Source organism: Oncorhynchus nerka, linkage group LG6, assembly GCF_034236695.1.
Source record: "Oncorhynchus nerka isolate Pitt River linkage group LG6, Oner_Uvic_2.0, whole genome shotgun sequence".
NCBI lineage: Eukaryota > Metazoa > Chordata > Actinopteri > Salmoniformes > Salmonidae > Oncorhynchus > Oncorhynchus nerka.
The window spans coordinates 51,426,356-51,453,262 of NC_088401.1; the positions used below are offsets into that span (position 1 = coordinate 51,426,356).

The 26,907-nt window shown below is 37.4% G+C and overlaps 1 protein-coding gene and 1 long non-coding RNA gene across 3 annotated transcripts in view; both read right to left on the reverse strand.

The window, feature by feature from the left end:
* The window catches only part of LOC115130568 (protocadherin alpha-C2-like), a 177,691-nt gene extending 150,945 nt beyond the window's left edge, over window positions 1-26,746 (reverse strand). For both annotated transcript variants that reach the window (XM_029661844.2, XM_029661835.2), the window contains exon 1: window positions 24,204-26,746. In XM_029661844.2, coding sequence (XP_029517704.1) covers window positions 24,204-26,564 — 2,361 coding nt within the window. In that variant the 5' untranslated portion in view covers window positions 26,565-26,746. The remainder of the gene's footprint in view (window positions 1-24,203) is intronic.
* On the reverse strand, window positions 15,893-23,006 carry LOC115130574 (uncharacterized). Its single transcript, XR_003863814.2, has 10 exons — window positions 22,907-23,006; window positions 21,931-22,019; window positions 20,821-20,954; window positions 20,513-20,649; window positions 20,322-20,426; window positions 19,887-19,998; window positions 19,411-19,606; window positions 19,094-19,246; window positions 18,798-18,997; window positions 15,893-18,702 (listed from the first exon to the last, which is right to left on the reverse strand). It is a non-coding gene; the product is annotated as an uncharacterized LOC115130574 (long non-coding RNA).
* Window positions 26,747-26,907: the final 161 nt, after the last annotated feature.

Genomic DNA, 26,907 nt, shown 5'->3' on the forward strand with positions numbered 1-26,907 from the left:
AGCTAAGAGTAACGACTACTGAAAATTAGCTAATCGTAAAGACAACTGTAAAATTTGGTAAGTGTAACGACTACTGCAATGTTAGCTAAGAGTACAGGAAAGAGTAAAGACTAATGTAATATTAGCTTAGAGCATATAATACTGTAATAAAGGCTAAAGTATAGACTACTCTAATCCTATTTAAGAGAAATAAAGACTGTAATATTACCTAAGAGTCCAGCTAAGAGTAACTACAACGGTAGTATTAGCTAAGAGTAAAGACTGCTGTAATATTAGCTCATAGTAAAGACTACCTAAATATTAGCTAAGAGTAATGACTACTGTAATAACAGCAAAGAGTAAAGACATCTGTGATTTTAGCAAAGAGTAACGACTACTGTAATAATAGCTAACAGTTTATACTATTGTAAGATTAGGGAAGAGCAAAGACTGCTGTAATATTAGCTAAGCGAAACAAATATTGTAATTCCAGTTAAGAATATATACTACTGTAATATTAGGTAAAAGTAACGACTAAGGTAATATTAGCTAAGAGTATATTCTACTGTAATATTAGCTAAGAGTAAAGAACACTGTAATATTACCTAAGAGTAAAGACTACTGTAATATTAGCTAAGAGTAAAAGACTTATGTGATTTTAGCTAAGAGTAGAGACTGCTGTAATATTAGCTAAGCATAATGAATATTGTAATTCTAGCTCAGAGTAAAGACTGCTGTAATATTTGCAAAGACAAACGACTACTGTAATAATAGCAAAGAGTAAAGACATCTGTGATTTTAGCTAAGAGTAACTACTACAGTAATATTAGTTAGGGATTTATACAACTGTAATATTAGCTGAGCATATAGACAACTGTAATATTAGCAATGAGTAAAGACTGCTGTAATTTTACCTAAGAGTAATGACCACTGTAGTGTTAGCTAAAAGTAATAACTACTGTAATATTAGCTAAGAGAAACGACTAATCAAATAGTACCTAAAAGTATAGACTACTGCAATCCCAGCTAAGAGTAATGAAGACTGTAATATTCGTCAAGAGAATAGACTGCTGTAATATTAGCTAAGAGTAAACGAAAATTGTAATTTTAGCTAAGAGTATTGAACACTGTAACAATGACTGAGAGTAAAGACTACTGTAATATAAGCTAAGAGTAAAGAGTACTGTCATATTTGCTAAGAGCAAAGAGTACTGTAATATTAGCTAAGAGTAACGACTACTGTAATAATAGCAAAGAGTAAAGGCTACTGTGATTTTAGCTAACGGGAATGACTACTGTAATATTAGCTAATAGTTTATACAGCTGTAAATCTAGCTAAGAGTAAAGACTGCTCGAATATTAGCTAAGCGTAAAAAATATTGTCATTTTAGCTAAGAGTATAGGCCACTGTAACAATTCCTGAGAGTAAATAATACTGTAATAATAGCAAAGAGTAAAGACTTCTGTGATTTTAGCTATGAGAAACGACTACCGTAATAATAGCTAAGAGTTGACACAACTGTAATATTAGCTAAAAGTATAGACTACTATTATCCCAGCTAAGAGTAACGATGACTGTAATTTTATCCAAGAGTATAGACGACTGAAATATTAGCTAAGAGTAACGACTACTGAAAATTAGCTAATCGTAAAGACAACTGTAAAATTTGGTAAGTGTAACGACTACTGCAATGTTAGCTAAGAGTACAGGAAAGAGTAAAGACTAATGTAATATTAGCTTAGAGCATATAATACTGTAATAAAGGCTAAAGTATAGACTACTCTAATCCTATTTAAGAGAAATAAAGACTGTAATATTACCTAAGAGTCCAGCTAAGAGTAACTACAACGGTAGTATTAGCTAAGAGTAAAGACTGCTGTAATATTAGCTCATAGTAAAGACTACCTAAATATTAGCTAATAGTAATGACTACTGTAATAACAGCAAAGAGTAAAGACATCTGTGATTTTAGCAAAGAGTAACGACTACTGTAATAATAGCTAACAGTTTATACTATTGTAAGATTAGGGAAGAGCAAAGACTGCTGTAATATTAGCTAAGCGAAACAAATATTGTAATTCCAGTTAAGAATATATACTACTGTAATATTAGGTAAAAGTAACGACTAAGGTAATATTAGCTAAGAGTATATTCTACTGTAATATTAGCTAAGAGTAAAGAACACTGTAATATTACCTAAGAGTAAAGACTACTGTAATATTAGCTAAGAGTAAAAGACTTATGTGATTTTAGCTAAGAGTAGAGACTGCTGTAATATTAGCTAAGCGAAACAAATATTGTAATTCCAGTTAAGAATATATACTACTGTAATATTAGGTAAAAGTAACGACTAAGGTAATATTAGCTAAGAGTATATTCTACTGTAATATTAGCTAAGAGTAAAAAACACTGTGATATTAGCTAAGAGTAAAGACTACTGTAATATTAAGCTAAGAGTAAAAAACGTATGTGATTTAGCTAAGAGTAAAGACTGTTGTAATATTAGCTAAGCATAATGAATATTGTAATTCTAGCTCAGAGTAAAGAATGCTGTAATATTTGCAAAGACAAAAGACTACTGTAATAATAGCAAAGAGTAAAGACATCTGTGATTTTAGCTAAGATTAACTACTATAGTAATATTAGTTAGGGGGTTTATACAACTGTAATATTAGCTGAGCATATAGACAACTGTAATATTAGCTAAAAGTATAGACTACTATTATCCCAGCTAAGAGTAACGATGACTGTAATTTTATCCAAGAGTATAGACGACTGAAATATTAGCTAAGAGTAACGACTACTGAAAATTAGCTAATCGTAAAGACAACTGTAAAATTTGGTAAGTGTAACGACTACTGCAATGTTAGCTAAGAGTACAGGAAAGAGTAAAGACTAATGTAATATTAGCTTAGAGCATATAATACTGTAATAAAGGCTAAAGTATAGACTACTCTAATCCTATTTAAGAGAAATAAAGACTGTAATATTACCTAAGAGTCCAGCTAAGAGTAACTACAACGGTAGTATTAGCTAAGAGTAAAGACTGCTGTAATATTAGCTCATAGTAAAGACTACCTAAATATTAGCTAAGAGTAATGACTACTGTAATAACAGCAAAGAGTAAAGACATCTGTGATTTTAGCAAAGAGTAACGACTACTGTAATAATAGCTAACAGTTTATACTATTGTAAGATTAGGGAAGAGCAAAGACTGCTGTAATATTAGCTAAGCGAAACAAATATTGTAATTCCAGTTAAGAATATATACTACTGTAATATTAGGTAAAAGTAACGACTAAGGTAATATTAGCTAAGAGTATATTCTACTGTAATATTAGCTAAGAGTAAAGAACACTGTAATATTACCTAAGAGTAAAGACTACTGTAATATTAGCTAAGAGTAAAAGACTTATGTGATTTTAGCTAAGAGTAGAGACTGCTGTAATATTAGCTAAGCATAATGAATATTGTAATTCTAGCTCAGAGTAAAGACTGCTGTAATATTTGCAAAGACAAACGACTACTGTAATAATAGCAAAGAGTAAAGACATCTGTGATTTTAGCTAAGAGTAACTACTACAGTAATATTAGTTAGGGGGTTTATACAACTGTAATATTAGCTGAGCATATAGACAACTGTAATATTAGCAATGAGTAAAGACTGCTGTAATTTTACCTAAGAGTAATGACCACTGTAGTGTTAGCTAAAAGTAATAACTACTGTAATATTAGCTAAGAGAAACGACTAATCAAATAGTACCTAAAAGTATAGACTACTGCAATCCCAGCTAAGAGTAATGAAGACTGTAATATTCGTCAAGAGAATAGACTGCTGTAATATTAGCTAAGAGTAAACGAAAATTGTCATTTTAGCTAAGAGTATTGAACACTGTAACAATGACTGAGAGTAAAGACTACTGTAATATAAGCTAAGAGTAAAGAGTACTGTCATATTTGCTAAGAGCAAAGAGTACTGTAATATTAGCTAAGAGTAATGACTACTGTAATAATAGCAAAGAGTAAAGGCTACTGTGATTTTAGCTAACGGGAATGACTACTGTAATATTAGCTAATAGTTTATACAGCTGTAAATCTAGCTAAGAGTAAAGACTGCTCGAATATTAGCTAAGCGTAAAAATATTGTCATTTTAGCTAAGAGTATAGGCCACTGTAACAATTCCTGAGAGTAAATAATACTGTAATAATAGCAAAGAGTAAAGACTTCTGTGATTTTAGCTATGAGAAACGACTACCGTAATAATAGCTAAGAGTTGACACAACTGTAATATTAGCTAAAAGTATAGACTACTATTATCCCAGCTAAGAGTAACGATGACTGTAATTTTATCCAAGAGTATAGACGACTGAAATATTAGCTAAGAGTAACGACTACTGAAAATTAGCTAATCGTAAAGACAACTGTAAAATTTGGTAAGTGTAACGACTACTGCAATGTTAGCTAAGAGTACAGGAAAGAGTAAAGACTAATGTAATATTAGCTTAGAGCATATAATACTGTAATAAAGGCTAAAGTATAGACTACTCTAATCCTATTTAAGAGAAATAAAGACTGTAATATTACCTAAGAGTCCAGCTAAGAGTAACTACAACGGTAGTATTAGCTAAGAGTAAAGACTGCTGTAATATTAGCTCATAGTAAAGACTACCTAAATATTAGCTAAGAGTAATGACTACTGTAATAACAGCAAAGAGTAAAGACATCTGTGATTTTAGCAAAGAGTAACGACTACTGTAATAATAGCTAACAGTTTATACTATTGTAAGATTAGGGAAGAGCAAAGACTGCTGTAATATTAGCTAAGCGAAACAAATATTGTAATTCCAGTTAAGAATATATACTACTGTAATATTAGGTAAAAGTAACGACTAAGGTAATATTAGCTAAGAGTATATTCTACTGTAATATTAGCTAAGAGTAAAGAACACTGTAATATTACCTAAGAGTAAAGACTACTGTAATATTAGCTAAGAGTAAAAGACTTATGTGATTTTAGCTAAGAGTAGAGACTGCTGTAATATTAGCTAAGCATAATGAATATTGTAATTCTAGCTCAGAGTAAAGACTGCTGTAATATTTGCAAAGACAAACGTCTACTGTAATAATAGCAAAGAGTAAAGACATCTGTGATTTTAGCTAAGAGTAACTACTACAGTAATATTAGTTAGGGGGTTTATACAACTGTAATATTAGCTGAGCATATAGACAACTGTAATATTAGCAATGAGTAAAGACTGCTGTAATTTTACCTAAGAGTAATGACTACTGTAGTGTTAGCTAAAAGTAATAACTACTGTAATATTAGCTAAGAGAAACGACTAATCAAATAGTACCTAAAAGTATAGACTACTGCAATCCCAGCTAAGAGTAATGAAGACTGTAATATTCGTCAAGAGAATAGACTGCTGTAATATTAGCTAAGAGTAAACGAAAATTGCAATTTTAGCTAAGAGTATTGAACACTGTAACAATGACTGAGAGTAAAGACTACTGTAATATAAGCTAAGAGTAAAGACTACTGTAATATTAGCTAAGAGCAAAGAGTACTGTAATATTAGCTAAGAGTAACGACTACTGTAATGATATCAAAGAGTAAAGGCTACTGTGATTTTAGCTAACAGGAATGACTACTGTAATATTAGCTAATAGTTTATACAGCTGTAAATCTAGCTAAGAGTAAAGACTGCTCGAATATTAGCTAAGCGTAAAAAATATTGTCATTTTAGCTAAGAATATAGGCCACTGTAACAATTCTTGAGAGTAAAAAATACTGTAATAATAGCAAAGAGTAAAGACTTCTGTGATTTTAGCTATGAGAAACGAATACCGTAATAATAGCTAAGAGTTGATACAACTGTAATATTAGCTGAGAGTACAGACTACTATTATCCCAGCTAAAAGTAACGATGACTGTAATATTATCCAAGAGTATAGACGACTGAAATATTAGCTAAGAGTAACGACTACTGAAAATTAGCTAATCGTAAAGACAACTGTAAAATTTGGTAAGTGTAACGACTATTGCAATGTTAGCTAAGAGTACAGGAAAGAGTAAAGACTAATGTAATATTAGCTTAGAGCATATAACACTGTAATAATGGTTAAAAGTATAGACTACTCTAATCCTATTTAAGAGAAATAAAGACTGTAATATTACCTAAGAGTCCAGCTAAGAGTAACTACAACGGTAGTATTAGCTAAGAGTAAAGACTTCTGTAATATTAGCTCATAGTAAAGACTACCTAAATATTAGCTAAGAGTAATGACTACTGTAATAACAGCAAAGAGTAAAGACATCTGTGATTTTAGCAAAGAGTAAAGACTACTGTAATAATAGCTAACAGTTTATACTATTGTAATATTAGGGAAGAGCAAAGACTGCTGTAATATTAGCTAAGCGAAACAAATATTGTAATTCCAGTTAAGAATATATACTACTGTAATATTAGGTAAAAGTAACGACTAAGGTAATATTAGCTAAGAGTATATTCTACTGTAATATTAGCTAAGAGTAAAAAACACTGTGATATTAGCTAAGAGTAAAGTCTACTGTAATATTAGATAAGCATAATGAATATTGTAATTCTAGCTCAGAGTAAAGACTACTGTAATATTAGCTAAGAGTAAAAGACTTATGTGATTTTAGCTAAGAGTAGAGACTGCTGTAATATTAGCTAAGCGTAATGAATATTGTAATTCTAGCTCAGAGTAAAGACTGCTGTAATATTTGGAAAGACAAAAGACTACTGTAATAATAGCAAAGAGTAAAGACATCTGTGATTTTAGCTAAGAGTAACTACTACAGTAATATTAGTTAGGGGGTTTATACAACTGTAATATTAGCTGAGCATATAGACAACTGTAATATTAGCAATGAGTAAAGACTGCTGTAATTTTACCTAAGAGTAATGACTACTGTAGTGTTAGCTAAACGTAATAACTACTGTAATATTAGATAAGAGAAACGACTAATCAAATATTACCTAAGAGTAAAGACTGCTGTAATATTAGCTAAGAGTAAAGACTACTGTAATATTAGCTAAGAGCAAAGACTACTGTAATATTAGCTAAGAGCAAAGACTACTGTAATATTAGCTAAGAGCAAAGACTACTGTAAGAATAGCAAAGAGTAACGACTACCATAATATTAGATACGTTTATACAACTGTAATATTAGCTGAGAGTATAGACAACTGTAATATTAACTAAGCGTAATGAATATTGTAATTTTAGCTAAGAGTATAGACCACTGTAACAATTATTGAGAGTAAAGACTACTGTAATACTAGATTAGGGTAAAGACTACTGTAATATTAGCTTAGAGTAAAGACTAATGTAATATTAGCTAAGAGTAACGACTACTGTAATATAAGCTAATAGTTTTTCAACTGCAATATTATCTGAGAGTATAGACAACTATAATATTAGCTAAGCATATAGAATCTTGTAATATTAGCTAAGAGTATATACCATTGTAACAATTCCTGAGAGTAACGACTGCTGTAATATTAGCTTAGAGTATAGACCACTGTAACAATTACTGAGAGTAAAGACTACTGTAATATTAGCTAAGAGTAAAGACTAATAGTAATATTAGCTAAGAGTAAAGACTGTTGTAATATTATCTATGGGTAACAACTGCTGTAATATTAGCTAAGAGTAATAAATACTGTAATATTAGCGAAGTATAACGACTCTTGAAATATTAGCTGTAATAATAGCAAAGAGTAAAGAGTATAGACTAATGTAATCCCAGCTAAGAGAAACAAAGACTGTAATAATAGCTATCAGTAAAGACAGCTGTAAAATTAGCTAAGAGTAACAACTACTGTAATATTAACTAAGAGTTTATACAACTAATATTAGCTGAGAGTATAGACAACTGTAATGTTTGCTAAGCGTAAAGACTGCTGTAATATTAGCTAAGAGTAACGAATATTGTAATGTTAGCTAAGAATATAGACCACTGTAACAATTACTGAGAGTAAAGTCTAAGTTAATGTTAGCTAAGAGTAAAGACTATTGTAATATTAGCTAAGAGCAATGACTACTCTCATATTAGCTAACAGTAAAGTCTGCTGTAATATAAGCTTAGATAATATACTACTGTAAAATTACCTAAAAGTATAGACTACTGTAATCCCTGCTAAGAGTAATAAAGACTGTAAATTAGATAAGAGTACATCTAAGAGTAACGACTACGGAGGTATTAGTTAATAGCAAAGACTGCTGTAATACTAGCTAAGAGCAAAGACTACTGTAATATTACCTAAGAGTAAAGACTGCTGTAATATTAGCTAGGAGTAAATACTACTGTAATATTAACTAAGAGTAACGACTACTGTAAACGTTGGTAAGAGTATTGACTACAGCAATGTCAGCTAAGAGTACAGCTAATAGTAACGACTACTGTAATATTAGCTAAGAGTTTATACAATTGTAATATTAGGGAAGAGCAAAGACTGCTGTAATATTAGCTAAGCGAAACAAATATTGTAATTCCAGTTAAGAATATATACTACTGTAATATTAGCTAAGAGAAAAGACTGCTGTAATATTAGCTAATAGTAACGGATATTGTAATGTTAGCTAAGAGTATAGACCACTGTAACAATTACTGAGAGTAACAACTACTGTAATAATAGCAAAGAGTAAAGACTACTGTGATATTAGCTAAGTGGAACGACTACTGTAATATAAGCTAAGAGTTTATGCAACTAATATTAGCTGAGAGTAAAGCAAAGAGTAAAGACTTCTGTGATTTTAGCTATGAGTAACGACTACTGTAATATTACCTAAGAGTATATACAACTGTAATATTAGCTGAGAGTACAGACAACTGTAATATTAGCTAAGACTAAAGACTGCTGTAATATTAGCTAAGCGTAACGAATATTGTAATTCTAGCTAAGAGTATATACTACTGTAATATTAGGTTAAGAGTAACGGCTACTGTAATATTAGGTAAGTGTATATTCTACTGTAATATTAGCTAAGAGTAAAGACTGCTGTAATATTTGCTAAGACAAACGACTACTGTAATAATAGCTGAGCAAAAACATCTGTGATTTTGGCTAAGAGTAATGACTACAGTAATATTAGGTAAACGTTTATACAACCGTAATATTAGCTGAGCGTTTAGACAACTGTAATATTAGCAGAGTAAAGACTGCTGTAATATTAGCTAAGCGTAACGAATATTGTAATTTTAGCTAAGAGTATACACCACTGTAACAATTACTGAGAGGAAAGAATACTGTAATATTAGCTAAGAGCAAAGACTACAGTAATAATAGAACAAGAGTAAAGACTACTGTGATTTTAAATAAGAGTAACAACTACTGTAGTATTAGCTAAGAGTAATAAATACTGTAATATTAGCACAAAGAAATGACTACTGTAGTATTAGCTAAGAGTAAAAACGACTGTGATTTTTGCTAAGAGGAACGACTACCTTAATATTAGCGAAGAGTAAAGACTACTGTAATATTAGCTAAAAGTATAGACTACTGTAATACTTGCTAAGAGTAACGACTTATGTGATTTTAGTTAATAGTAAAGACTACTGTAACATTAGCTGAGAGTATAGGCTACTGTAATATTAGCTAAGAGTAAAGACTACTGTACAATTAGCTAATAGTAACGACAACTGTAATATTGACTAAGAGTATAGACTACTGTAATATTAACTAAGAGTAAAGGCTGCTACTGCAAATATGCGCTCACATTCCACTCCCATATGAGCTCAAAATAGACATCTGACTCAGAAAGGTTATACATTGTGTCACGTGTGCTCCCTCTCCGGCCACTAGGCCACCAGTCTGCTCGTCATGGAGCACACCTGTCGCCATTGTAACGCGTAATTGCGCATTATGACATTCACCTGGACTCCATCACCTCCTTGATTACCTGCCCTATATTTGTCACTCCATTTGGTTCCTTCCCCAGTCATCATTGTATCTGTATCATGTCGGTGTTTGTTTCATGTATTTATTAAATGTATTCACTCCCTGAACTTGCTTCCCGACTCTCAGCGCACATCGTTACACATTGCTCCCTTGGTATAGGAAGGGTTGTGGAATACATACTCTAGAGATCTAAATATTATTATACAGTACTAATATAGGTACGGTACTATATACACAAGCATTTGTATATTTACAGTGCATTCGGAAAGTATTCAGACCCCTTCACTTTTTCCAGATGTTGTTACCTTAGTCTTATTCTAAAATGTATTAAATTAATGTTTTTCCTCATCAATCTACACACAATACCCCATAATGACAAAGCAAAAATACGTTTTTAGGAATTTTAGCAAATGTATAAAAGATTTCAAACAGAAATACCTTATTTACATTAATACATTCACAAATCATTCACAAATGCAGCATTACTATTCTTGTAGACAAATAGAGTGTGCATACACCAGTCCTGAGGAGCATCCTCTGACCCTGACCCTGATTCTTGATTCCGCTGCAGTGGAGAGACAGGCAGGAATGACTGTGGCAGGGCAAACATACAGAACCCACCCACATTACCATGCAATCAAACCACTGAGACTTAATGAAACCAGAGGTTATATCTGAGAGAAGAGTGGAGGAGAGACGGTCAGTGGAGTGGATGAAAGGAGAAACAGACACAATACTGATGAATGAGAGAGATGAGAGCAAGGGAGATTGTGAGAGAGATAATGATGGAGTGAGAAAATATGTAAGAAAGAGAGACAGACAGAGTGAGAGGCAGAGAGATCTATATAGAGAGAGAGGCAGAGGGAGACTGTAAGAGTGAAGGCTTAGAGAGTAGACTAACCTCTGGGTGTTGGCTAACTGCTAACTGTAGAGAGATAACAGGGTCAGGGGTCACATGACCGATACACAACTAGAACTGGCATGACCTTCACAGCGGAACCAAACAGAACTGATATTACCCTTCACAGTGGAACCTACCAGGGTCGACCCACTTAGAACCAGAACTAACTGGACCGGACCTACCCACCCTGAACTAAAGCAACTTGGTATAAAAAAAAAAGTATAACTGCTCCTTGGGAATAATGTACTTACTGAGATAATAAACTGATAATAAACAGACTCCTTTATTGATACTTAGCTTGAATGTTTTTCCTTGTTGAGTCAGTGTAAATTCCATGTCAATGCATGTCCTCACATGTTGAGTCATATAAAGCTACAGCTCTATTCTCTCTGTGATTACAACAATGAATGACTCTGTAGTCAATACTAGTCCATACTAGTCGCCCATCTCTGCCATGACACAACTTCTACATCTGCATTCCTTGCTGTTTGGGGTTTTAGGCTGGTTTCTGTACAGCACTTTGTGACATTAACTGATGTATAAAGGGCTCTATAAATACATTTGATTGATGATTGATTGTATACTGTGTGTTTACAGTAGGGAAGAACACACACACACAAACACAGTGGGTCTGTGGGCCAACACCTCAGCTCTGCCGCAGTGTCCAACGAGGCCTGCTGACGTCAACACTAATACAGCCTGCTAGTTCATAGACGCCCACATCACCTGGATAGGACCACAAAGTGCTGAATCTCACAGTACTCAGCCAGGGTATGCTCAGGACTCACTGTTTTCTAGGCCTGGCCTAACTCCAGAGTCCAGGCACACTCACAGCACCATTGCCAAACTGAACGCAAAGTCTTCACAATAGCACCACAACCACACTGAAATAAGTCTTATGTTATTAATAACTGTGGTGAATAAACTTTGTTGAATAAACGTTGTGTGATTACTAATGAGCTCAACAGACTGTGACAGAGAAAGAGAGGGGGAAGAGAGAAAGATATACAGAGAAAAGAGAATGATGCCACAGCAGATGAGATAAGTATCTTGCAGAGACACGTCGTGCAGAATTCACTGATATGTGAGAAGTACAGTGGAATAAGCAGTCCTGATTCCAGTACTGGGCAGCTCCACTGTGTAACCAGATTCACTCAAACCTCTCCCCTCCTCTCCTGTCCTTATCTGCCCAGAAGGATCAGGGGGAAGGCTAGGGAGAGTCGATATTTCTGGGTGCTGAATGTGTGTTCATTTGGCATGAGGGGCGGTTGCATAACTAACCCTCTGTCTCTGTGTGTGTGGGGCAGTGGGTTGTCTCAGAGGCACTGTCATTAGTTTGATAGGTTCCTTTGGTGCTGCACAGAATGACTGAATAGCTGAGGGAGTGACGCTGATGAGCCTGTGTCATCTGTGTGTTTGTGCGTGTGTGTGTCCCTGTGGATGCATGGTGTGAGTGCTTATCTATAAATTGGATTACCTTAACCATTTTAAATGCATTTGTGTGTGTGTGTGTGTGTGTGTGTGTGTGTGTGTGTGTGTGTGTGTGTACAACATAGGATGGGTGCGCTTTTGCGGTACACTGCTCTGGGTGGCTGTGTGTGTAAATGAGATTACCATCACAGCTTTGACCTGGATGTGAGTGACACTGAGTACTAACAAAGAAACAGTGAACAAAACGTGTGCCTTACTGACACACAACAGCTTCCAGCACATACAGAACAACATCCCCATCCACAACCACAACCCCAGGGGCATGGCAGAGAGAGATGGGGAGGGAGAGGGAGGGGAGCGGGATATGGGGGAAGGGCGAGAGAGAGAGGGAGGGAGGGGCAGGAGGAGGGAGGGAGAGAAACAGCACATGGGGATGGAGGTGTAGGAAGAGATGTAGAGAAAGAGGACAGAGAGAGAGTGGTAGTGAGAGAGGACAGAGGTGGAGACGGAAGACGTTGAGACAGGGGGAAAAGGGAAGTTGACAGAAATGGGGAGCAGGAACAATGAGCGGGGTAAGGGGTGAGGGGAAATTGGAGTGAATGGGAGAGTACAGAAAAGAGAGGAGGGGGCAAATGGGCAGCCAGGTCACCCGTGATACAAGTCAGTATTTGACATCCATCCATGTATGAGGACGTCAGGAGATTACGTGGAAACCGGCCACTGTTAACTTCAAGTAGGTTTCAGTTTTGCTAGGGCGTTGTGGACGGGGATGGCAGATATGTGTAAGCATCTGCCATCTAATTCGGAAGGTTGCAAGTTCGAATCCAGTGATCGAGAGTTAACCCCAACCTTAAAAATTCAGAGTTAACGCCTAAACTTAAACACTTTGAAATGTGACGTTTGCAACAACTTCTACATATAATTTTTGAGAAACATGAATGAACGTCTAATTCTGACGTGAGTCTGTGGGAGCTAGTTGCAAATGGGATAGGCCACGGTCTGAAAACCAAAGAAAATTGTAGAAGGAACAGAGAAAGAGAGACAGAGAGAAAGTACAAGTGAGGGGTTGAGCGAGAGAAAAGGGAATGGAAACGGAAGGGAGCTTCGGGAGAAGGTAGTGTGTGTGCAGCCATCTAAAATAAGGCCAATTCTCCGCCTGCTGAAATGAGGTACAATACCGCTTAAAAGCTTTAGCGGCTGGCTATAATACTCCTCCCTGCTTCTGCTACACTCTCTCCCTATGACACAGACCACACTCTCACAGGGAGAACACTCTCACACAATTAACCAAGACAACCGACACACTGACACACCACAAAGGTGCATTACAGTGTGAGCATTCTTGATCTTAGACACTCGGCATACTAACACAATTACAGACTAAGCAAGCACACACAAAGAGACACTGAGGCAAAGCTATACCACGGCTCCAAAAATACAATGTATGAATGAAGTACTGTGCACATTGTACTATGATGAAGTAGGCTACATGCTCAGACACATCAACCAACATACTGTTGTGAATTTAGCAAGGTTGTTCGCATGTTTCACAATCACAACCTTCTGTTCCAAAAGGGAATGTGCCAACCACAGTCCCAATAGATTAACTTACACGTCATGATAGACACCAATAGCTACACCACACACACTATGGATGGAGGGAGCAAATGTGGCCCAGTGAAACCATGTATATTCACAACAACAAAAACATGTGACCCGTTGAAGTCATGACAGCACTTGTTGGCTAAATGAGACACACACTCCCATTTTCAATCAGAGCAGTAAATCTCACACTGGCATCTGCTGTCCTAGCATGGCTTGGCACTGCCACTGTGTATGCACTGACACACAACACTGACACACACTGACACACACACACACAGGCTAATCACCAAACTGGGCATTAGGCATTGGACATTGAACAGAAACACTGAAGGGGATATCATCACCGTTTACAAATGGGAAGGCTGCTATCAAATCTTCATGGAGCATTCTCTTTATTGCTACTGTCCATCTCACTCACCACTGACCCACCCATTTCAGGCTTTTGAGTACTGATATCTCACTGTCTTTCTCCATCTTCTGCATTGTTTCACATTCCTCTCAATCATTCTATATGAGTATTAGTGCCACTGAATAGTAATGATCTATTGTACTGCACTGCCATCTTGGTTCCAATTGCACTCACTCTTATTACTAGCCTATGGAATTATCCAAGTATGAAATCTGAAGTGACCTAGTTGAGTAAAAATAGAAAATTGCCATAATGCAATATATTTAATAATGTGTTGATCTATTTTCACATGTACTGTTGCTTCTCTGTCGACACCATCTGTTGACCAAATATTACAATGAGGAATTCGCTAACATAATCCGTGTTTCAATCAAAACTAAACCCATTTTCATTAAATACTGTGAGATGGTAGAAGAGGAACCATACAAAAGACACGACGTCCCCTCCCCCTCCCATCCTTCTCCCTTTCCCTCACCCCTGTTGCTGAGACCACTGCACTGCACGCGAGACTCTCCAACATGCGGTGGAAAACCAGCGAATACAGAGAGGTAATTCTGCCAGTGCGTTGCTAGGGAAACAGCATCATCGCCTAAAATCTGCCTCATTCAGCCACACTCTCATAGCGGATGAAACACAAGGTATCTGTTAGCCAATAACATGAGGCCGTTTGTGAAAATCAAAACAAGGGCACCGGAGCTAACCTTTATTACGTCAACCGCAGCATTAGAACACAAACGGAGAGGGAACTGGAAAGAAACATGTAAATAATGAATGGCAGCTCGCTAGCGAAGCCAAGCAGCGCACTTTCACACCACCCGACTGGCTAGGCGACGGGTGTCAGCGTGTGCAAGAGACAGGCAACTCTTTCTCTCTCAGCCTCAGCCACACGCGGCTCGCATAATCAATCACTAGTTACCACCATGGTGCACAGGCCTTCAGACACACGCATGCACGCAAACACCACTGTCTCTTATTAGGCTACATGCTCTAACCTGCATTTGTCAAAGAGGTAGGCATACACATGAACAATGAACATAAGACAACCCATCTGTTTAGTTGACATCCTTATTAAAGGGCACAGGTAGAATGTTAGAATCGAAAACAATTTGACTGGCTGAAATGTAGTCCTACGTGACAGTGTCGTGGGCTTTAAGGTTGCATTCAATCGCCAATAGACTGTCTTTCTGATGGGATGTAACTCCAAATAAGGATTATGAAAAGTCTCTAACTGCTGAAATTGATTCCTTTCACGGCCACAACACAAGGCCAACAGGGAAACACGTAACAAGGCCCTGTAAATACAAGGCTGAAGTTGCCCCTATCCACTGGTCTAAGATCAGCGTTGCATTTGACTTCCTAATGGTTAAGATATGGATGGTTTAGGATTAGCTGGTTCTACACAGTAAATTTATCTGAGTAAAACTGGTCCCAGTCTAAATAGAGTAAAAACTTACTCTTGTTGCAGAGATCAATTTTCAGAATTATTTCTACAAACTGTAATTTACTCTATTTAGCCTTATGGAAACAACTCTGCCAATTCACTCAATATATGCAATTGAATATTATCAGTCAAGAGTAGCATTTGTACAACTAAACGTCAATAAATCAAAAGTCAGTATTTAACAAAGCACTTTATTCTTAAATGTAAGACATTTGCAATACATACATCAAAATACTGATGATAATAAAATACAATTGTGGACTGAAATGAAATGTTGGCCTCTGTTCACTTGAATACATGTACATAGAAAAGCTCAATATTGCAATTCAATACATCTAACAATGACATGGAGGATTTTGTGAAACTAGCATCTCAGATATCAAAAACACTGATGATCAAATAAAATTGTGGCCTCTGTAAAATGACATTTTGGCATCTGTCCCTCCTTGAAAAGTAAATCAAAAGGCCAATATTGCAATACAATACATCTTGGTTTTAAAGAGCTTACTGTGCCGTTTTTAGAGTCACGGGAAACAGTATGAGACAATAAACAAACTTGAATCACAGCCCCAGTCCATGACATTTAAAGATAACATTTTACCTGGACTAATCATGACTCTGTTGGTGTCAAATGTCTACCAACTGTATGCTGTTTGACTTGTGTTCTTTTTGCCAATGTTTGTTACATTTAAGCTTTTTAATTGTTTTTTAAAGGAATTATGCTTTGCTTCATTTTGCACATGCACCAGCTATGTAAAATTGGTCAAATTTCAAGCATACATGTGGGGTAACGCACCATAAAATGATGCTTCGGTAGCAGCCTCTTTTTTGGAAACAATTGCTTGAATAACCTGTGGTGTTCTGCGATTAAGTGTTTCAAAAAAATTGTAACACCCTTTGATATCATTGGAGATATCACTGAAGCAACAGCAACAGTAAATACCAGTGTAGATCATTTGGACAAACTAAGTCTCCAAAGAGAAGTGGTAGATTGCGAAGTAAACACCAGGACTGGATAGCAATTTAACCCCAAGTTATTAGAGTTCTCTCCTAACTTCACTGCAGGAGGTTTGTTGTTTTGCTCCATGTAACCATAGTTAAAGCTCTTTATTCTCCTGTCTATTTCATTTGATGTTGTGTACTTGTCTATCAAGTGCAGTACTAGCAGTTTCATTTCATATTGTGCCGCTCCCTCCAAGATATCATGGATAATATCGAGAGAGAAGTTTTCACGTGTATTGAAGTACGGCAAGGAGTTTAGAACGCAAGAATGTTTAACACCCATCACACATAGGGAAGACTGGGATTTGTCGCCTTTTTTTTGTGGCAGTGTTCTGCATGAAGTGCTCGAGTTCGCATAACTATCTTGGGTGAATCTTCATCAAATTCAGTCTGAAAGTCGTCTGTCTCAGCAAGACAAAAGGGACAACAATATCTGGTAATGAATGATTCGACAAAACCAAATAAACAGTGAAGACCAAGGTTGTCACCTGTGACTTGGACAATAGTTCCATACACTGGTTGATCATACAAGGGAACCATAAATCCATCCCTCAAGTAATTTTAATATCCTGCACAATTGGATCAAGTATTTTAGAAAAGCCATATGTTTTAATGTCTTGGGCATGAAATAAAGCAACCAAATTACTATTAAGCAGAAATGATTTGAACTTTGGAGAAAAATTACATAAATTGAAATAGATTGCTCCTAATTTATTTTGTTTTCCCTGTTTTGATCCAAGAGGATTTACAGTTTCAAAATCATCACAGAGAAGCTGTATCTGAATTGCTTCTGTTTTGAAAATAGAGCATGGCTCTTGGAACAGATCTCCATCACATAAGTCAAAGTTCTCTTGAACTGGAATCAGTCTGCATCATCTCCTTTATATTAGGGTGTTTGTAAATAAACTAATGTTTTCAAAATTGGGATGTAAACAAATGTATCAGTAACAATTTGATCGTAGCCTCCCGTAGTCCGATTGCATTGTGTATCAAATCTTGTAACAAGAACGCATTCAACTGGGTCTAACCTTCCCCACTTTTCTGTCAAATACTGCCTTCTCTTACTTTCAGAATTTAATACACCAAAGGGATTTTACATTTTTTTTTAAACACTGATCAATTTTACACTCAATGTCACTTTTAATAGGCTCCTGTATAGACAGACACTTCTTCCCAGATTCTTTAGCTTGAATATGAATATCATCAACTATCTCTTCATTGGAAATTACCAAAGAGTTAATGGTTGTTTCACCTACACCTGCCACTTTAAGTTCAGCTATGGTTGCAGCGCAGCTGTCTACAAGACTCTTATTGGCAAGGACTGAGTCAGAAGGGGAACTTGTTGATGGCAGGTCATCAAAATGACTTACTGCTACATATTCAGGAGCCTTCACCGTGATCAGAACAAGGTTCATGTGCTGTATAAAGATCCTTTCTGAACCCAGAAAAAGTGCCATAAACTTGTGAACAACCAGCCTGACCGCATTTAAGACCAAGTGTCTTTCCTTGACAAAGTCCGTGGACCAACTTCAATTGTTTTGTCAAGGAATTGGCATTTGCCTGTGGGCTTTTGCAAGCGAAACACAACATTTTAGATGAATGATATGAAAACGTTTGTGTGAAAGGAAAAAGGTTATTTCCTATGCTGCGTTTTAACTCTTTGCAACTTCTAAACTTTTAGTAACTCAATGCAGCATCCGAGCCCTCAACTCTGCAACCCTAGGATTAACCTTGGTGGTATCAACATCAATTTCATAAATTGTGGTTTGCAAAAGTTGTACACATTTACCAGATCCTGATTGTACGAGGTACCAAAGACAAACATGAGCTTTGAAAAGCTCATCAAAACAGGCAATAGAGTCTGGTGACTTACAAGGTATTGCATGTTTGTCAATCACAATGGAGTACTTGTGAATCCCACTCCTCTGGGAACCCACAGCAAGCAGATAGGGTTGAAGGCTTTCCATCACGCTCTCCAGATGCCCCTGGATGCTGGTCCCAGTCTGTGACACAAGGACTTCATTAGTGTGCTATTAAAATGAATCACGGTTCGCAAACAGTTTGTGAAAATGTAAATTACAGCTACACATGATCTTACCATGATTTGTCCATAATCTTAAAAGTAGTTATTAGGATTAGGAATGGGGACAGAACAGTCAACTGTAATGACACCGTGATAAACTTCAATGTGTTCACTGGTGTGTCTGGCTGAGATTTTTCCTGGTCTCTTGCAGCCATGAGGTGACTGTGGCAGAAGGTGGACAAGGACCAAAATGGAGGACATGTCACTGTCCCATCCTGAAAGTACACATTTTCACTGAAAGTTACATCATCCCATCTGCTTTCAAAAACAATGCTCCCTTCCATTAGTATAATAATTTTATTCCAGCATACCATTTTCCACTTCTGTTGTGGATTCAGCATTTTGAACCAGGTCACCTGTCTGTGTGAGGCCACTGCTTTGGTCAATGACTTTCTCCTTGTAGAGAGTAGGCCACTTCTCCAGGAACTTTGCAGAGGTTGCATCACCAAACATCAGACTAAAATCTTGCTCAATCCGCAGACAAGATGGAACAAGTCAAGACAGAACAGTAAACATTATGGTGTGGCACTATCGTCATGTAATATATCACAGTCCTAATCAGACTGTCGTAGAACAGAAAACAATTGTCCCGACAGTTTTAAGGCAAGGCAGTCGAAGATCCACATACCATTGCTGCTATGTCTTGGAATCTTGGAAACGCTGTGAATATTTCAGAGGACTTCACTGGTTCATGAACCATATTTTGACGATAGGCGAACATCTGCTTCATCTTCTCCTTTACAATTGTTTCATCAGCTGTATGCTTCAGCTGTATGTTAGAGACTCCTTCAGAGAGGAAAACTGTCCATCAGCTTTTGGACCACCTGTAACATGGTGAAACTTTTACAGATTACTGGGTTTGTCTGCTCTATACAAGTATACAATATTGTGTCATAAGATATAAATAACAAGGCTCGGAAACTCTGCAAAGATGGCCATGCATGCAGTTATGTCACCAGATGAAAAGTAGGATTTATTTGACTTTAATTAATACTAAGAAATATTAAAAGAGTAAGAGACTAAGAAACCCTTGCTTATACAGATGTTCAGATACAATTATTCTCTGGTCATGTGTCATGAATGAGACGAACTACAATCACTTACACGTCAGTGACTGATGCATGGTCTTCTGTCGTCCCTCTGATGCTTCCCTTTGCACAAATTTCAGTCTCCATGCTAGATATCCACTCCCATCTTCTGCACTGTAATAATGCTCCTAAAGTGAAGTATAATTCAGTTTGAGGGAGCAGGTTCAAATCTCTTCATATTCATCCTTAAAACTACAGATGTGCCCATAGATGAAGATCAACAGGTCTGACCCTCGCAGTGCAGAACATAACTGGGCTTTTATACCACCAGAGTTGAGCATAGGAGAGATGGCAGAGATGGTGGGCATACAGACATGTTAACAGATCTATAGTTTAAATAAAAACATCACCCAACAGTAAAACAATGTAAATATTGCCATTCTGGAAAAATTGTAAGGTTTAAGAGTCGCAGAGAGTTAAAAAGGTTAGACTTTGTTTTTAATGTACTTACATAACCAAATTTGCTCCTAGGATCGGCCAGGTATGGGAACAAGGCAATGATGCCCTTTGCGTAGTCCTCTAACACGCCTTGAAGGACTTGTCCTAGACACACACACTTTACAAAAGTATTCATGTGTAAATCACAACTTCTGCTAAAAAAATGGTGTTAGGTGGTAAGGTATGTAATGATATGACATATACCCATGTTCACTTGTCATTTGTGCAACTAATATCTTGGCCATATCGCGTCTTCTGCTATCTGTTAGGCTTTTTGTCCGAGCATACTCAATCATGATCCTCTCTCCTCCAGGTTTGTTGTTCAGAATGTCTTCAATCATCTAAGTCGGAGTAATTTCAAAAAGGAACACATTAACACTTTTAAAACAGCAATGAAATAGCAAGTATAATAAAACACACCGTGATCACCCTCTCACAACTTTCATTGCTGTCATTTATCACTCAATCTTCAAGTTTGGCATTTGTTTAAACTGGTAATTTGCAGTACTTACATGAGATAGACGATTATCCTCAGCTGTCTTTCTTGTAGCAGGACTCTGCTGCAATATAATGGTGTCATTGGAGTCCCCCTCATTGTCTCCACTGTATTTTGATAAGGAGCTGCTTGCAGAAGAGCTCAACGAATCTAGCAATCATGTTAACATTTAACTGGTGTGATTAACACTGTAATTATAACACAATTTAGGTGGAAACATCCATTATTATGATTAGAGGATTTTTGTTAATGACAAGCGGAATGCAAAAATGTAACATTTTGAATTGATTAGACCCACTACTGTTCTAAACGGGGTGGGAGAGGTGAGCACAGAAACAAAGATCATTTTAAAATATCAAAATGAGAAAAGAAAATCAGCAGATATATCTGCTTGTCTCACATATTCAGAACATGTGTTAGGCTAGCTAGGACTGTATGGATGAATGTGAAGCACTAAGCTAATAAGCAACTACCCATCAGGATTTGGGTCTTGCGGTAAACAAATCTCCAGCACACCAAGGTCTTGCTTCTTTAGAAGAAACTCAAACACCTCCTCATCAACTTCAGTCTCCAATTCATCATATACTTTTAAGTCCAAGGTTGGAATGTCAAATTTATTGGCAGCTGTGACGACAAAATATAGTTGCACAACCTTACTGATTAAATATGTTGTGTATTTTCTTGAGAAAAACCAGAACAGAAGACAGAAATCAAGAGGTCATCTTTACGTGAACATCGTAACCCCAAAACTGACTTCATGCACCTTGCCACGTCTTTCCACGTCAATTCCAATTATATGCCATCTACAGCCACGTACTGAATTATTATAACAGCAGTCTGAGTACTATTGCAATACGCCACAGATAGCTATCAACACATATTGTGGCAGCATACAAATGTTAGTTTCACTTATTCTTTAAAACCATTCATGACAGGCAAAGACAATGAGCACAGCTACAGATGAGCATAATTAGACAACTCCCAAAACATAAACCAATCTTTGACTGATCTGTGATTTGTGTGATGTTTGGCAATCAATTTGACAGTAAATATAAAGTAAGTATATTTAAAGTGTAAGTATGTTGTTCCATTGGATATTGTGTGAAATGTGAAACTTTTCACTCACCTCAATCCAAAAAGGATTTGAAGGTCAGTTGCACCTCATAACAAAAATACTTCTGACAATCCCTGTACTTCACTCGTACAGCCTGCATCCTTGATGACAAGAAAATGGTTCATTTAAATTGAATTAAGACAAATATGCACAAATTACAAGAGAGCAGTGCTCTGTTTAGAGTAAAACATGTGTTGCATCGACCTACCTGACGCTAAATACTGTCTACTAACCACTAACAGCTAACAGCTTTCTTTTCAGAGTGAAACGCACGTGTCTTACCGACCAAACAGCAGCTAAAAATTGTCTAGCTCTAGAGTTCAGAGTAAAACGCGGGTGTTGCACCGACCAAACTGAGCTAAAACTGTCCATCAGCTCTGTTCAGAGTAAAACGCGGGTGTTGCACCGACCAAACTGAGCTAAAACTGTCCATCAGCTCTGTTCAGAGTAAAATGCAGGTGTCACACCGACCAAACTGCAGCTAAAAACTGTCTAATAGCCCTAAACTTGAGTGAAACACACATGTAACACAGACCAACTGCCGCTAACTGTCAGAGCAGTGCTCTGTTTAGAGTAAATCACGTGTTGCATCGACCTGCCGACGCTAAATACTGTCTAATAACAACCAACAGCTCGTTTTTCAGAGTAAAACACATGTTGCACCGACTAATCTGCTGGCCGATACTTAGTCAGTAAAGTCCGCTAGCTACAGATAATAGCTAATACCGCTCTGTTGAAAATGTAAAACAGGTGATGCACCGATCCACTGGGCGTACATACTGTCCATAAACCACTAAACGTGGTGTAACTTAATGTTGCTGCAGATAGCTAGCTAATTAGCTCTACCTAGATGCCCACATTAGCATCTTACTACGCAAATAGTGCGGCAACAGAAAGCCTACACTACAATGCTAACTAGCTAGCTAGCTGTAATGATGCTCAACAGTTTGAATTTGCACACAAAGTTAACCAGTAACAGTGAACTTACCTGGATCTCTGATTATGTTCAGAAGTGAAGAAATGCTGTGGTTCAGTGAATGACTACGGATGTTCGGCGGATCCACGCTCTCGATATGTCCACTCTTTCCTTTCACGAGACACTTGCAAATAGACAAATGGCGGGAAATCTAAATTTGACCAACATTAGTGGGCGTGGTCATGCGGTTTTACTCCAATAGAACTTCATCTTTATTTTAGCTCCCAGTCCAGATGCTGCTGGGAATAACTAGACTCTAACATGATTTAATTTTCACTACTTGAGAGGAAAATCACTTTACCTCCAGAAAAAACACTCTCCAGTTTTTACTGTGTAGATCTGCATTGAGGGCCAGGCTCCTACTGGAGCTGTACCTCTGGTTCACTAATCTATGAATCATATATACAGTATTTCATGCTAACTTGTTTGTATGCTTGATAGATTGGATTATCAATACATTGCCCAACTCAGGCTGACCCTCCTGAATGAGCAGATTGTAGCGATCATGTCATCTTTGCCGCTCCAGAGGCGAGTTCAACAAGGCTTATGTTTGCAGCGAACTTGTTGCCAGAGTAACAATTTCAGTTCAATGATTTGAATTAATATTCTAAAATGTTACGCTGAAACATCAAACAGCTACTTTTTGTAAGGATTACTGTGGCTTTTTAGCCACAGTATTTACACTGAAAAGGTCTCAGCTATTCCTACTAAAAAAATAGTAAAAAGTCCACATAGCCACATTATTATTTTTAGCAGCAGTTTAGACCCGAACAAACACTTATGTTCGCCACACAATATCTCCAAAGACTGTTCGCTAACCTTAACAAAACAAATGAAATATGTTCGCCAACGTTTGCAAACTATTTCCGTTGTTGAATGCAGCTCCAGTGTAAGTGACGTCTAACCAGAGAATCAACCCACCATACGACCAATACAAAGGTATTGATAGTTATTTGATTGGTTGAATCAGATGTGTCAACTGGTTGAGAAGATATCAAATGAAATAGGATCCTATGGAATTGAGGCCAACTCAAAAGTTTCTGATTACATTGTAAGTAACTCACAACACTCACAACACAATGGACATATTCCATCTTCACTATTTTCACATTTCAGCACCATGTAATCTCATTTAAGTGTATGACAGTCATGTCCCCATAACGTAAAAGGCCTATCTCTATCCACTCAACTACACAAGTCATGTAAGAAGTTCAACTAATTGAGGCATACACAACAGTACAAAAAAGGCAACATTTTAAGACCCTCATATACTCAGTGTTGAACTCCCTTAGCCCAATACACATCTTACCTCTCCAGAAGCTCTTCTGTGTTCAGGTAGCACTAGAGTATTCCCATTGCTGCCCGGGACAATTGTAGAACCTATACTCATTCTGGGTCCAACTAACATGTACCGTTTGTCTCCGGATCTGTACTGGATGCTGTGGCACAGTGTCCCGTCGTTATTCACATCTTGTAAATACTTGGAGGAATAGTCTGTGGGTTTGGAGCACTGCATTACAATCAACACGATGATACTGATGAGAAAAAGCGTTGAAACTGACCCCAAAGTAATGATCAAATAAAATGTAACGCTGTTCTCCTCCTCGTCTTTTACTGAACTTTTAACATCAGAAGCTGCAAAAGCCTCTTTGGGCTCCACAACGTTGATAATCACAGTAGCTGTTGCTGACAGTGAAACGTTCCCATTGTCTTTTACCAGTATGACCAGTTTATGCTCAGCCTCGTCTGTCTCTGTGAATGACCGAAGTGTCCTTATCTGACCCGTATAGCGGTCCAAAGCAAAGAGACTGTGGTCAGTAACTTCCTGCAGTGAAAATAATAACCAGCCGTTATATCCTATATCAGCGTCATAGGCTCTCACTTTAGTCACCAAATGGCCTGCGTTCACATTGCGGGGAATCTCCTCCACACCTTCAGCAGAACCGTTAGCGCTGACTGGATACAAGATCACTGGAGGGTTGTCGTTCTGATCCAGAATGAACACGTTCACTGTGACGTTGCTGCTTAGTAACGGAGTTCCAGAGTCTGTAGCTACAACTTGGAATTGGAATGCTTTGAGGGTTTCAAAGTCAAAGCTTTTTAGCGCCAAAATGTTTCCATTTTCTGAATTAATGTTGAGAAAAGATGCCCATTTATTCGCGTCACCACCGTCTCTCAGAATGTGATATGAAATAAACGCGTTTTCATTTATGTCAAAATCTGACGCACTCACCGAAAATACTGAGGCACCTGGGTCGTTATTTTCAGTGACATAGAACGTATAGGGACTCAGTGAAAACTCTGGACAGTTATCATTCACATCTGATACAACAACCCTTACAGTTTTTACAGATGACATGGACGGCTGGCCTGCGTCTGTAGCAAATATTGTTAGATCATATTCAGATTGTTTCTCTCTGTCCAGTGGGGACTTGGTTATTACAGAGTACATGTTATCTTGTAAAGACGGCATTAGTTTGAAAGGTATATCTTCCAATACAGAACATGTAACTTTCCCATTGAGACCAGAGTCCAAATCATTAACACTGATTAGTGCTACAGTCGTTCCGGGCTTGGAATCTTCGGGGATTGCCTTAGAAAATAATGTCACCTCTATCTCAGGTGCATTATCGTTGAAGTCAACTATTTTAATTTTTACACTCTTGTCCGTTGTCAGGGGAACGGGTCCTTGATCTGATGCCTGTATATCAATCAGATAACTATCTTTTTCCTCAAAGTCTATTTGTCCTTTCACAGTTATTTCACCGGTTACGGTGTCTAAATTAAACAGTTTCCTTAACCTGCTGTTGACGTCATTGCCAAATGAATAAATTATATCCCCGTTCAGACCACTGTCTAAATCGGTGGCATTTACCCGTATCACCATTGTTCCCAAAGGAGCGTTTTCAGTCAACCTTACTGTATATTCATCTTTAGTGAACACTGGGTTATTGTCGTTAACATCCAATACATCAACAGATATTTCAAGAGTTCCAGATCTAGGAGGTTTTCCACCGTCAATGGCAGTGAGGAGGAGTTTGTGGCTCCTTACTGCTTCTCTGTCTAGTGGTTTATGTAAAACCAAAAACGGCATTTTGCCATCCTCACCTCGGTCTTTAACTTCTAAACGAAAATGGTCATTGTGACTAAGTTTATATTGTTGAACGGAAAATGGATCTCTATCTGGGTCGCGCGCAGCTTGTAGCTGAAATCTCGCCCCCGGTGACGCTGACTCAAATATCTCTAAACTTTTCTCTTTCTCCGGAAAGCTGGGAGAATGGTCGTTAACATCTAACAACTCCACCGCGACATAATGGATCTCCAGCGGGTTTTCTAGAACGGTTTTCAGGTTTATTAAACACACGCTGCTCCGTTCGCACACCTCCTCTCGGTCAATTTTTCGGTTCATATACAAGATGCCGTCATTCTGGTTTACCTGGAAAAGGGGTTCGGTCGAGCCAGACACGATTCGAAATCTTCTATCCTTCAAGGTGCTCAGATCTATTCCCAAATCCTTAGCTACATTCCCCACGACAGTTCCTTCCGTAAGCTCTTCAGAGATTGAGTACCTTATCTGAGCAGAAGCTCCGCTCCAAAAGAGAACCAAAGCAACCATGAACGCGACCCACTGGCATCGCTCCTGCCATGCCCCGCGTCCTCTTTGTTCCATGTTTTATGGTTTAAAAATCCCGAGCACTTCCACTATGCCTCTAATGGTAAACTAATCGTATCCATTGCAGTCCCAAGTATGATCACAGCTCGTTATCTTACAGTATGTTGGCGATAAATGGTTTTAAATAACAATATATCTTCGATGCTCACGGCTGAATTCTGCTACTGACGAAATAGCAAACCAGCTCTAAAGGGCGGACTCAAAAGTATGGCCAATAGATTTCTTTCATAAGCACTATTTTACTTGCGCACTGACACCATGCGTTTCCACCTCATATTGCAGGATTTCGTAGGGTAATTATACCCTTTACGAACCATTACTACCCCAATACCGAGTGCTA